This window comes from Arvicola amphibius, chromosome 11, assembly GCF_903992535.2.
Source record: "Arvicola amphibius chromosome 11, mArvAmp1.2, whole genome shotgun sequence".
In the NCBI taxonomy this organism is placed as follows: Eukaryota; Metazoa; Chordata; class Mammalia; order Rodentia; family Cricetidae; genus Arvicola; species Arvicola amphibius.
This window is the reverse complement of record NC_052057.2, coordinates 61,224,869-61,238,653: the sequence shown is the minus strand read 5'-3', so window position 1 is coordinate 61,238,653 and position 13,785 is coordinate 61,224,869. Positions and strand designations below refer to the sequence as shown.

Below are 13,785 nucleotides of genomic sequence, written 5' to 3'. Positions count from 1 at the left end.
TTATTTAACAATATTGTTCCTATACCCAAAGGAAAATAACAATAATTTATAAATATTTTATAATTTCATAAAATACTGTAAGTTAGTTTTTAAACCCAGAATTTATTAGACTAGAATTAAGTCAAAATGGAAAAGGAAGCACTGCATAAAGTCAGTGGTGACCCAGGGCTTTCAGCTTCTCTTCTGCTGCTGCTGTAGCAAACCGGGAAGCTGGTGAAAGAAAAGACTAGGAATAGTTAAAGCCTCTTCTAACGCTGCAACCATGCAAAAGTACCAAGCTCATGATCTCTAATCAATAAAAATATTCATTTGACACTGCACTTTGGCACATCTGTCTAGATGGCAGACTCTTTTAAAAACTATAGTTCATAAGCCCCAACTGTTGCCCTAACTCACCCCCACTTCAGTACTTCTGACTTTAGTAGGCATCCCAGAATTGGAAACATGAATTAAATAACAGAAAAGTTATATTTCTGTTTTGTGAAACGTTAAACTGTGCCCTTATTAGCAAAGACCATATTGAAAGAATTCATTGTATTGAGCCTGGGATTATGTTTGCCTAGCATGCACTGGACTTAATCCTCAGAATCCTGGTGGTCAGACATGGTGGCCATGCCTGTGATCTTAACACGCAGGAGATAGAGCAGGGAAGATTAGGAGTTTAAGGTCATCCTAGATTATATAGTGGGTTTGAAAGCCAGCCTGGAATACATGAGAATCTATCAGAAGAGGAAGGAAGGGAAAGAAAGAGGAAGGACTGAAGAAGAGAGGAAAAGGTAGGGGAGAGCAATGTATAACTAGCAATGGGCTAAGGACGTGAGCAAGTGAAGCAAAGTCACAGGACAGAGGCAGAAGAATGCTCTAAGAAATACAGTAGGCACACTAACAGTTAAGGATGCACATAGGTAGAAATAAAGAACAAAAGTTGGGATTTGTAAATCATTCCTAGCTCAAAATTATGTATCTAAGGTAATTTTAAGGTAGGAGAGATGTAAGTTTCATCAGCTCTAGTATGGAATATACTGTGATTCACCCATTATACTTCTGTGTTTTCTTCAGAGCTGAGAGGTAATGTGTTTTGCTTGCCTCTTTACTAAGAGCTTGTGCTAATGTAGACTAGACATTTTAATCATCCCTACGATGTGAGCGTGCCTGCCATTGCACGTTTACAGTTGGGGAGAGTGAGACTTGGTGATTTGGTTCAGGTCACCCAGAGGCATAGCCACAGAGTCTCTGTATTTAACCTCAAGTGTCAGTGGCACACACTCCTGTGGTTGTAAGGAGCAGAAAATTCCAGTGTGGAGTGACCACCTGGCACACTGGTCCCCCAAAGGCTACCCAAAACACCCCGTAGCTCTGAAAGAGTCGCTGTCAATGCCTTTTGTCTGTCTGAGCTCCACACACCCACTCCAAGTCAGAAGGCTACACAGTGCTCTCTGTGAGAGCCCCACCCACAGCCCTGCTGGAGCTGCTGCAAAATGACTTCCCCAGAGACAGGAAGGCTTGCTCTTATGCCTCTAATGGTCCTCTAATACGAACCACCTTTGATCCATAAGGCAACTAATGTCACCCTACTTCTTAGTAGCATTTGTTCATATCCCATATTTTATTTAAGTACTTCCTGAATCTAAATTCATGTTATCTCCTGAATTTGAATATCAGCCCAAAAGAAAATAGAATACTGTTTCTCAACCTGTGGGCCACGACCCCTTTGGGGGTCACATATCAGATTTCCTTTATAGCAGATATTTACTTTGTGATTCATAACAGTAGCAAAATTACAGTTCTAAAGTAGCAACAATAATTATATGGTTGGGGGTAACTGCAGCATGAGGAACGGTAAAGGGTCGCAGCATGAAGAAGGCTGAGAACCACTGAAGTAGAAGATTACATTATTTACAACCTGCGGGGTGGGGTTGTCTCAGGAATCAGTTGAAGATATATATTTTTTTCCTTTAAAAAAAAGGTACTACCTCTGCGCTCAGAGTTGACAAATACTGGCTTACATTTGTCATAATCCATATAGTTATTTTATAATTTGTACTAATTTCTTTTTTGATTGGACAACTGTGTGGATGGAGGAATTTGAAAATACAAAGGCCTGTGCCTGGCCGTGTGTCTTCAGAACTGGAGCAGGGCTGCTCCCTTCCGAGCTCCCCAGTTCAGCCAACTGTTCGAATTCAAGAATAACCTGACATCGGCACAGTTTGGCAAGAGGACAGCGAGAAGAGAAAATCCTCCCAGCCACACCCACCCCATCCTGCCACAGTTGTCCCCACTCGGTCTCCCAAGATCTGTCGAGCCGGAGCTCATCCAGTACTGGAAAATTACTGAGGTATCTGGTACTTTCCCCAACAATAGACATTGTTTCAGACACTTTGAAAGAGACCTCGAAGACAGAACAGCGCCATTCCCGGACTTCTGATAGGAGATATCAGGGAGGTTGAAGAATTAGAAAATGACTTACACTAAGTACATGGATCTGATATTGGGAATAAACTTTTGGGCAAGTAACTATGACTTCACTCCTACATTCTATAGAAAACCTATATTTTCTTCACATGTGTTTCCTTAATATCTCAACCTCATAAGTTTTGGGTAATTTGCAAAACACTGAAAATGTATCAAAAGTAAGAAATGAATGGTTTAGAAAAGGCTGGCATGCCTGGGCACCTATTAGAATGGATGGAATTCCACCCATCGCCACGGAGGTGATAACATGGACTTTTCACACAGTGCTGTGGGAGTGTCTGATAGCATGTTCTTTAGCATCCAGTCTGTGTTTACCGCACCCAGCCATTGCTGGCCTCTATACTCACCTGAGGGAAATGAGGTGGAGAATGTGTGCAGCACAGCCAATAATCAGGGCTCAGCCATAGCATGGGAGGGGGCACAGCCAAAAATCAGGGCTCAACCCTAGCAGGGTAGAGGGGCAAGAACATGAACTCAGGTTTTAAAAAAAGAGAAGGAAAAGTTTTTAAAAGACTTAAATGATAAAAGAAAAGTGGATCAGATATCAAGGCTGTGTTAGAATTGACAGTGTAGACTCTTACTACTGGACACAGCTCCACCTTGAGGAAACCATGGGAAATAATACCTCATGTTTAGCAAAGTCTGAGACATCGATCCTCTTGCCCAGTATTTACATAGCACTTCTAGGTATGCAAAATCTTGTTGTGCCTTCCGGAAACACAGTGAACCGAAACCCAAACCAAACATTCTTCTTCTTCTTGGAATTTATCAAAAAAGAATGTCAACTTTGTTTTCAAATAATGTATGGTCATGTGCAAATTAATTCTTAAAATATCTGTAAATGTAGAGAAACATAGGAAAGCTTTTCTGTATCACAAATAGTTAAATCAGACCGAATTTTTCTTTCCTAATGAATTTTTTGAGAGATTTGTATAAATCAGAATTATCTGACCTTACGATTACCCCAAGGGTCTTAGTGGTGGTGTGGTGCACTACCATTTCAGGGCTGAAGCAGTGCCCTGCCCACCTGCCTGAAGGGTGGGCTTTGGAGGACTCAGAGCTGCGGCCCCACCTGAAATGATGCCATTTCACATGAAATTGTCATTGGCTGTGTCTTCCAGGAAAGTGTTTACACCTGGATAAGGGGCTGTTTTTACCCAAACCCTTCCTCAGTCTCCACTTCTATCCGCATGTCCTCCTGGAGAGATTCTTTTGCTGGTGTCTTCAGATGTACTAATTTCTTCCTTAGGGTTCTAATTGGCATGAGTGCAGCAAATGCTCATTTGTGATGTTATTGGCTTTAGTTCTAGCTATTTTGTCATCTTCCTTCAAGCACATGAAGCTCAGCTTCAATAAATCCATCAGCATGTGAGCATATTTACAACTTACAGTCCATATCTGCTAATTCCATTAGCCCTGTCATTTATGGATCTGTTTCAGAGTCAGGTGTCTTTCCATTTATAGACTCTGCTTTCCTGTTCCGTGTCTTGTGTAACCGTTGTGGAGTGGTGCAGAGACAATAGAAACATGGTCTTACTGAGCGCCTGCCGTGCTTCTTGTCCTCATTGAAGGAGATTGGTCATTGGTCTTTTTTTCTTTATTTCAAGTTATTTTAATATAATGTTTTTTCACATTTGTTGAGACTTTCATAAGAGCAAGCAATGTATTTAGATCATATTTAACTCCTCCACTGCAGCTCACATTACTCTATCCGGGCCTTAAGTTGAATTCGGCTGAGTCTGGCATAGCTTTTACTCTAGGAGCAGGTTAACTCCACTGCCGAGACAGTCACTTCCGGGTCATTGCTGGGTGCTGGTTGCTAGACTGGCTGTTCTACCTAGCCTCAGCTCCACACCCTGCTCATTCCACAGCAGTTTGACCAATCACAGAAGTTTTCGCTGTGTGCAAGCGCAGGGTACCCTTATCACTGACATGGATTTCCATGTCCCTTTTCTCCCTCCAGAGCTCTGCCCACTCTTTCAGGTGCCTTACAATTCTGTTCAGACTGCCGTGGGGCCACTGTTCTTATTACCGAGTCTCAGAACTGCCATCAAAGCTGGGCCTCAGAAAACGCTGTGTCTGTATTGGGGCCCTTTTGAAATATTTCCCTTCCCGAAGACATCATGGTCTTGGATTTCCTATGTTCTAATCTTTGAAAACATCTGCTTCTGATAGTTTAGCCAGTGGTCTAGCTATTTATGACGTGGGGGCAACCCTAATGCTTGTGACAACAATGAGGGAACCAAGAACCTCATGTCCGGTAGCGCTCATCTGCGCACGCAGCGCAGCACTGAGACGGCTTGTCTCCGGAATGCAAACCTTCCACTTTATGACTTCCTTAGGATGTTTTGTTTACCTGCGCTAGGGGTCAAACCCAAGGCCCTGCACATGCTGGTCACACGCTCTTCCCCGAGCTACGCTTCAATCCTAAATCTTGTTCATTAAGATGTATTTGAGAGTTATGATGGGATGTGAGTAAGGAACTTCTAACTATCTAGGAAGTGAGCACAGTGCACAGCAATGTGTTATTGGGAGAGAGGTGCCACGGTCTAGACTTAAGTAATTCTGACTAGGCCGTTCCGAATACAGCACCTGTTTACAATTCAGGATAAACCAGAACCTTGTTATTCTGACACATATGTTGGTCTCTCCTTAAAGGAGGAAGCAAAGACTATCAAGCATAATACAGCATCTTTCATATGTGTCCCCCCACCCTTGATAAATGGGTGCTTGGTGTTCGAGGACCACAAAGTCCATTACTCGAAATCAAGAAAAACAACATACCCTGGTAATCCAGGGGTGTGTGTGTGTGTGTGTGTGTGTGTGTGTGTGTGTGTGTGGTGGGGGGGGGTGAGATGATGAAATGCTTATAATTAGATTGTGGTTGACAATTTTATTAACATCCTAAATATACCATTGATCTGTGAACTTTAGCAAGTGAACTTTGTAGTGTGCGAACCGTATCTTGATAAAGCTTAGAAAAGAACAACCCCTTATTTGAAACAATCGATGTGAATTTTATCTAATTGCATCATCACAACTTTATGCAATAACTGTCTTTTCCCAGGCCAATCTGCATCAACATTAGAGCCACAGGACACAAAATACTTAATTCCTGGCAGCGATTGCCATGGATAAATTTTTAGTATGCAAAAGCTGGGTGTAAAAAGAGAAAGCGGGGACTACTGGACAGGAAGAGAATAGGTCTTTTCAAGGTGTTCTCTGGAGCCTTCCCTGGCAATGCAAGGAGCATGAGACAAGCAGCGAGAAGCTCTGCTTGGCTTTTTTGTTAGTGGGCTTGTTTTGTTTGTCTTGCTTTTGGTTTTTGGCATCCAGCATCTCCCGTCTCCAGAGGAGAGGCTCATTGCTAAAAAAGGTCAAAATTGCTAGTAATTAAAATTAAGTCATACATTTTGTACAAAGAAGCCCCCTCTTCTGAGTGAGGAGGATCTGGCTCCATGCCATAAAGCTTAAATAGCCCCGGTCAGCAGGGTCCTGCTAGCGCTAGCTTTGGACTGTATTCAATTTATTTACATAATTCTCTCATTAACAAGTCTGGTCAAGGCAGGGTGTGCCTGTAGTCTCACCTTCTCAGGAGGCTGAGACAAGAGCATGGCTTGATCCAGAAATTCAGAGCCAGCTTGAACAACACCCCAAATCTAGGAAGCTCTGGCGGTGCACATTTGTAGTCGTAGCACACAAGAAGCTGGGGAGAAGCGCTGCTCAGGATCAGAAGACAGTATTTCAAAGAAAAAAATCTGCTTAAAGTAGTCTAGAGCTATGGCTCTTTTTTCCTTTGATTTTGTCCGTGATGCTGTACCGTGACTGGTAGAATTTACTTAGAGAAGACCACACAATAGAAAAAAGATCTGCACCTCAGTTTTCTGTGTTGAGTCTTGGGTCCTTGGAGGGGTCCTGCCTAGTGCTAAAAGTATATTTTCATGTCACCCCACACTTCCTAAACACCCACCAGTCTTCCCGAGAGAAGACACTAATCCATAAGGGCTCTGGCTTCACTGACTCTGCCGTCTTGCCTTCTGTCCTTTGATCTGATCATAGAGTGACCACCCTTCCCGGAAACTCGGGCTCACTCAGGTGACTGATGAGCGCACCTGAGTGCCCTCTACTCTTGAGCCTGCAGGTGAGGCAGATTATCTATCTCCCTGATCCCTTCTGGACGTGGGCATTCAGGTGGGAAAGATTTCTCAGGCTTTACAAATTCAAGTTAATCTTTCCAGTTTTTAGATGCTTTTATCACAGTGGCTTATTCTGTATGGATGCCTACATATTTCAGGCTTGTGTGTGGAGTACAGAGGGAAACTTTCAGGGGTCTGTTCTCCCCTTCTATCTTGTGAGTTCTAAGGATGGAACTTGGCTTGCTAGGCTTGGTGGCAAGCGCCTTTACCTGCTGAGCTGCCTTGCCAGCCCTCAAGTTCACAGTTAAGAGTTGTACGTTATTGTTATTACACTCCGACACCAAAAGAGACTAAATTATTACCTTTGTTTCTGGAGAAGCATCTGGCTTCAGAGCTAAAGAACACGGATTTTTGAGTCACAAGCTGAGTTTGGAGCTCTGCCCTGGTGTTTGATGAGCTGTGGGTCTTTAGACAAAATATTTAAGCTCTCTGAATTTTAGTCCATGCCTTTATAAACATCTCACAGAGAAGACTTCCTCAACTTCCTCAAAGGATATGTTTAACACAGAGGATATGTTTAGTCCCAGACAAAAGTGACTGTCAAAAGACAATCGCTGCTACGGTGTGGATTGTGCAGTGGGCCAAAATTCCCACATGTTGGTGGCTTGGTCCCCAGGCTATAGAGCCATTAGGAAGTGGTGGGCCTCGGACCCAGCAGGAAGGAGTTAGGTCACTAGGAGCTTGTTCTTCAAGGGGATTTGCGCCCCTCATTCCCCCTTATCTCCCTTTGCTCCTTGACTCATGAAGAGAACAGCTTTACTCTAGCACATCCTCCCTGCCCCAACGTCCCACCTTGCCACAGGCCTAAAAGCAAAAGAGCCATTCTGTCATGGACTGAAACCTTGGAAACCGAGAACCAAAATAAGTCTTCCCTCCTTTTAAGTTTATTTTTTTTCTCGCTATTCACATAAAAAAATATAAAATTAAAGAGAACAATTTACTATCCGTATTGATATTTATTGTTCTTCTCTGGTTATTATTAGCTCAATTATTCAAGTAGAACATTGCTTTCTCATTTACTAGACAGAAAATATTGAATATTGCTGTGGAATAATCCTCTTGTACACTAGAAAGATTTGTCACTTGATCCAGGTGGTGGTGGCACACACCTTTAATCCCAGCACTCAAAAGAAAGGCAGAGGTAGGTGGAGCTCTGTGACTTTGAGGCCAGGCTGGTCTACAAGAGCTAGTTCCAGGACAGGCCCAAACCCTATCTCAAAAAAAAAAAAAAAAAAAAAAACAAAAAAAAAAAAACAAAAACAAACAAGAAAGGGGGCTGGAGAGATGGCTCAAAGGTTAAGAGCATTGCCTGCTCTTCCAAAGGTCCTGAGTTCAATTCCCAGCAACCACATGGTGGCTCACAACCATCTGTAATGGGGTCTGGTGCCCTCTTATGGCCTGGTGCCATACACACAGATAGAATACTGTATACATAATAAAACAAACAAATAAATAAATAAATAAGTAAATAAATAAATAAAAAAGGCTTGTGCTATCACCGTCCAGCAATAAATCATTCTTAATCCTCTCCTTTTAATGTAACAAAGAATAAAACTCAACCTTCCTTTCAGCAAGAAAAATGTCCTATGTTAAGAGTAAGGCAGGCTTTTTGTTCTCGTCAGTGCAGACTGCGCTTATCTTTCCTTTCACTCTGTTACATTATGCCAGAGATGGTTTTCTTTTTATTTAATTTTGGTACTGGTAGAGCTTGGGATAAGAATCATTAAGATAATTTCCAGACGTGGAAAGGTACCTGGGAAGCCTTGCTGAGAGAAGCAGAAGGGCTCAAAAAGAGCATCCAGCCAGCTGAATTCTAATCCCAGCACCCCCACACTCTAGCTCTCTGTGTGCAGGCAGGCCATTGTATGAATGAATCCGTTTTCTGTTCTACGGACTAGTACGACTAGTACGTCTTAGCTCACAGGATTAGTGTAAGGATTAATCAAGAATAACATGGGGGTGTTGTAGAGACACACACTTGCCCTTGGTTGTGTTTACTTGCCCACACACTGAGAACAACCTCAGCTTCACACCTAACTCAAACCCTCTTTTCTTCTAAGCAGTGACAAATCAATCCCGCTACAGGGCAGAGCAAGGCACCTTTCTTCACTGTTGAAGACTTTATTATCGCACAAGCCTATGCTTGCTTTTGTTCATGTGTCCGGAGAAGAACCAGGGACACATTATTTTTAAATTCTTCACCCTATAAATTTCAAACTCTGATGAAGATAGAGTTGCCTGCAAATGTTTTCTCTCAACTCTTTTAAGAGAAGCCAGACTCATTTTCTTGCTTTAGGGAAGGCTACTTGTGTGCTTTTCTGGTAGGTGTTATAGGAGTCAAGGAGAAAAGTGAGACACTACTCACCACCACCATTTTCCCATGGAGCAGCCATCTGCGGACCGTGGCCTTTTTGCCGTCCCAGTCCTGAACATGCATCAAGGAGCTGTTATCTAAGGTTACTGTACTCTGTAAAACAGGACCGAATTCGGGTTGGCACATTTAAGCACTGATGTCTTAAAAGTCTTAAAAGTCTTCTCATCTGTTGTGGCACTTTGGCCTTAAGATGATATTAAAATTTTTGTTCTAAAGCCTTCCCAGCAGCACTTTGCTGGGTGATTCTTCTGGGGAGGGGAAAGATTTACAAAATCAAAGTGACGACTTAAGGAAGTGAAACTTTACCTTTGGCAGTCTAGAGACAATCTCATTTTTATCAATCAGAAATAAGTATCAGCTTCAACAACGTGAGAGCAATTCCCAAAGTCCCAATGCAGCTAAGGAGAAAAGTCCCCTCTCCTGCTCTTATCCATGGTTTTAAGGACTTGTTTTCCTAGTTTCTTTTAAAGATTGCATCACAGATATCTCAGAGGCCTTTATTAATTGTTTCAGGCCAAGTCTTTCAATTTACATGTACTGGAATTCAAAGTCTCATGTTTATTTAGTAACTCTATGGCAAAAGGGTATAATAAATCTTTTCATCAGAATGTTGATCTTAGTAGAGATTAACAGTCCTCTGCTGAGCTCTTTCCCTCAAACAGAAAGGATTTATTGGTCAACTACTATACACCAACCACTGGGCTCTGTAAAAAAGATGAAAAATACCGTTGTTGAGATGGTACTCTCTAATATGGGGAAACATAACATGCAATAGACAAAATATAGGTAAATATATATATTATAAATAAATGCTATATTTCAGTTGGAGGCATGAGATGAATGTAAATCTATGTGTGTCACTTTGAGGCTGTGAAAATGAACAGTGTGGACTCTCTTTCTCTCCCTTTGGACTGAGTGGCCCACATAATGGTGCATTGTCAAGGAATGGGATATGATGGAGTATGTGAGCCTCCTTTGGCTTGGGTCTCTGTGAGATAAAAAGCTACAAAAGCCCTTACACACACACACACACACACACACCCCTTCTCATCTCTATCTCAACACTTCATATGTATTTTGAGTCAGAAGGACTTCTCCATTGTTTTCAGGCACTGAGACCCTCAGACTCGTTTGTTACAGCGCTACAGCCTCATCTGTATCAGCCAGTACAAGTTGTCTGCACTGTAAAATTCCATGTGTGAAGCTCACAAAATGAAAGGGAGAACTTTTGTTTTCGAGAGGGCTATGTACTGTTTAAGTAGACCACTCTCCAAATGTGGCCCACTGAGCATCTCATTAGAACCACTGTCTAATGTGCATTTTCAGGAGTTCACCAACGGTATCATCCCCCCCCCCCCACCCAGGGGGAAACATGGTAATCAACTCCACAGGACCTAGAGCAACCTGGGAAGAGTCCTAGTGAGGAATTACCTTGATCAGGTTGCCCTGTGATATGGCTGTGGGGGATCGTTCTGATGGCTAATTGATGTAGGAAGACCCAAACCCATGTTCGGCACCATTCCTTGGGCTGGGAAAGGGGGGCATAAACAATATGAGAAAGAACTAGCTAAGAGCAAGTAAGAAAGCAAGGAAGAGTTTGTTTCTTCTCTGCTCCTGACTGTGGATGAGATGTGACTAGCTGTTCCTCCCTTGATGTCCCTGAAATGAGGGACCACTGCCGGGAATTGGAGCCAAATAAACCTTTTCTTCTCTTTTTTCAAGCGTTTGTCTCATCCACAGAAGTAAAACTAGAACAAGAAATAAAAATCTGAAAAGATCTTAATGTAGACTTTCAACATCTTCACATTCAGTGTTTAGGCAAAAATTTGTCTAAGAATTCCTGAAATGGCCGGGCGGTGGTGGCGCACGCCTTTAATCCCAGCACTTGGGAGGCAGAGGCAGGCGGATCTCTGTGAGTTCGAGACCAGCCTGGTCTATAAGAGCTAGCTCCAGGACAGGCTCTAAAGCTGCAGAGAAACCCTGTCTCAAAAAACAAGACAAAACAAAAAAAGAATTCCTGAAATGTATGCTGGCTGTTGCACCCAATACAAGATTTATAATTAAATGCAGTTCTCTGAAGGTTTAAGGATTCACTTTGTTTTTGCATACCCTGGGTGTGATTTTCTCAAACTCTTCCCCCAGCTTGAAGGAGTCTCACTGTTTTTAAAGATGCTTTTGGTTTTGATGGCGATCACATCTCCCTCTGAGTTAATGGTCACAGTGGGTTTTGCCAAACAGCTCAGCTTCCTGCTGGCTCTTCCTAGTTCTAGACGGAAAATAACAGATAAATAGTTACATCTGCTTTTGACTTCAAGGACTCATTTTATTCTTTCCTAAGGAGTAGGTTTCTGCAACAGGCAGACTTCATGCTTTATGAATTCAAATATTTATTTTAACTCCATTTACGTATATATATGTTGTGTATGTGTAGGTGTGGATGAGCTGTTTGTTCTCGATTACACTTTTTAATGGTATACATTTTATTATTAAAAACTTTGTAAATAAATAAAAATATTACACAACAAATTTTACCAGAACCAGAGTTTTATACCACTCAGTATTACATATTCTATTGTAGCAAAATACACATAACACAAATTACCATTAAACGTGCAATCAATAACATTATATGCATCTTGATGTTGTATAGCCAATTATGTATACAGAGGATCTTAAATATATTATTAGTGCATTAAATACATTGTTATTCACCTTTCCTAACTTTTATACTTACGTCTTAGATTTTAACGTCAGTACACACACATACACACACACATACACACACACACATATATATATAGAGAGAGAGAATGTGCATTTTTATCTATGAGATGCATATACCAAAGTTTATTTTGTCTATCCCGTTTTATTGCTACAAATAATGCTTCAGTTTACAGCCTTGCGCATGCAGTTTTGGGCAGTACATGTAGAAACACTTTCTATAGACAATATCAACAATATCATTAGCAGGTGACTTGGGGAAATATTGTAATGTGGTTCCCATATTTTCTGTTGGTATATAATCACAGCATATCTCAGACTGGACAATCACTTCCAAATGAGTCATATTCTAATCCCCAGAGCCTGTGGATATTACCTTATATGCTGTGGGGACAGAGGACATGTGCAGCCAAGTACTATAAGGGGATTATTGCTGGTGGTAGGAGCCCTCAGTGTGATCCCAGTGTGGTTATGAGAGACAGCAGGCAAGTGCTGAGATGGCTCAGAGGGAAAAGAAAAAACTTATGACCTAAACTTAATATCAGCACTCACACAAGGAAGAAGGAAAGAACCAAGACTTCATAAAGATGTCCTCTGACCTCTATACCATGCCATGGCCCAGATACTCACACACACCTGCATCATATACATACACAATAGTACTCAGTTAATAGTAATTATTAAAGGAAAGATTATTAGGCTATAGAATAAGTTAAGAAAAAGAAGAGTGAAAATGGCAACAGAAGTAGTGCTGGGTCTATGCTCCAAGGAGTGGCAGCAGCCACCAGAAGCAAGAAAACAAAATTCCCTAAAGATTAAAACAAATGTTTTTAAAAGTTGTTTTTTATTTTTTTCTTTTATTTTTTAAATCTTTTAATTTTTTATGATTTATTTATCTTTATTTTATGTTCATTGGTGTGAAGGTGTCAGATCCCATGGAACTGGATTTTCAGATAGTTGTGAGCTGCCATGTAGGTGCTGGGAACTGAACCCAGGTCCTCTGGAAAAAGTTGTTTTTTAAAAGTACATTTCTGTCATAAGTTATTGTCTAAGATAGTTTTCTGTTCAATATATGATGTATGTGCATGTTTCTGGGGATCCATGGAGATATTAGCAATCTCCACCTAGTTTGTAGGAACTGCACCTTGGTGGTGAATCAGCATTGTTTTCTATGTGAAAGTTTGCTCTTACTTCACACACAGAAAGTCACACACCATCAAAGTATCTTTCATACTGGATATGACGTGGACATAAATGTGGCTTTCACAGCTCCTTCATATAGTTTTTGAAATTTTCACAAGAAAGAGATTTCCATGTTCCTGGAAGCTGGTCCACCATCATGTCTCAGTGAAAACTGCTTCATACAGATATGTGCATTGGTGTTCCCTGAAATGGGTTCAGAACCTGTTTTCAATACAATTCTGAATATACAAAACTAGGAGGAAACATGAGGAGCTGAAGGTGTAAGTCACGAAATAATCCCATACCAGTTTAGAATTATGATTAATAAACGGGTTATTTATTTAAGGGGAAAAAACTTACAGATCACTGTCCTAGACAACAGGAAGACCAAAACAGAGTCTTGTAGCCAGAAGCAGGAGCCCAAAGCAAGGAAGCACACGGCTACCGCTGCTTTTTAAAGCAAAAGAGACCACACCTAAGTGGGCTGGTATCTTAAATGCTGTTGGCTGAAGGAACAGAATCCCACAGCACCTCTCCCTTTTGTTTAAATAAGAGAGTTCTAAACCCAATACAAAACTATATACATTAGGAACAGATATCAAGTATAATTAGAATTACAACCAGCATAAACAATATTAAGCAAGGAACATATGCTAAACATTCTATCCTATGGAGTCTAAGTCTTATAAATGAAATGGCTTGGCTAGATCATAAGAGTACAGTAACTACGACTATCTAATCTTCAATCTCATCAAAGGCCTGAGAAGGGAGATAATATTACTTGAGCAGGCAGGAAGTACAATCAAGTAGCTAGGAGCTACCCCCTTTGTGATTCTCTTT

The 13,785-nt window shown here is 41.3% G+C and overlaps 1 protein-coding gene across 1 annotated transcript in view; it reads right to left on the bottom strand.

Moving 5' to 3' along the window:
- LOC119826099 (fatty acid-binding protein 12-like) overlaps window positions 1–13,101 on the bottom strand; it is a 28,768-nt gene extending 15,667 nt beyond the window's left edge. Inside the window, 4 exon segments of the mRNA XM_042055944.1 lie at window positions 9,034–9,135; window positions 11,137–11,195; window positions 11,198–11,340; window positions 13,031–13,101. Coding sequence (XP_041911878.1) covers window positions 9,034–9,135; window positions 11,137–11,195; window positions 11,198–11,340; window positions 13,031–13,101 — 375 coding nt within the window.
- Between the last annotated feature and the right edge of the window lie 684 nt (window positions 13,102–13,785).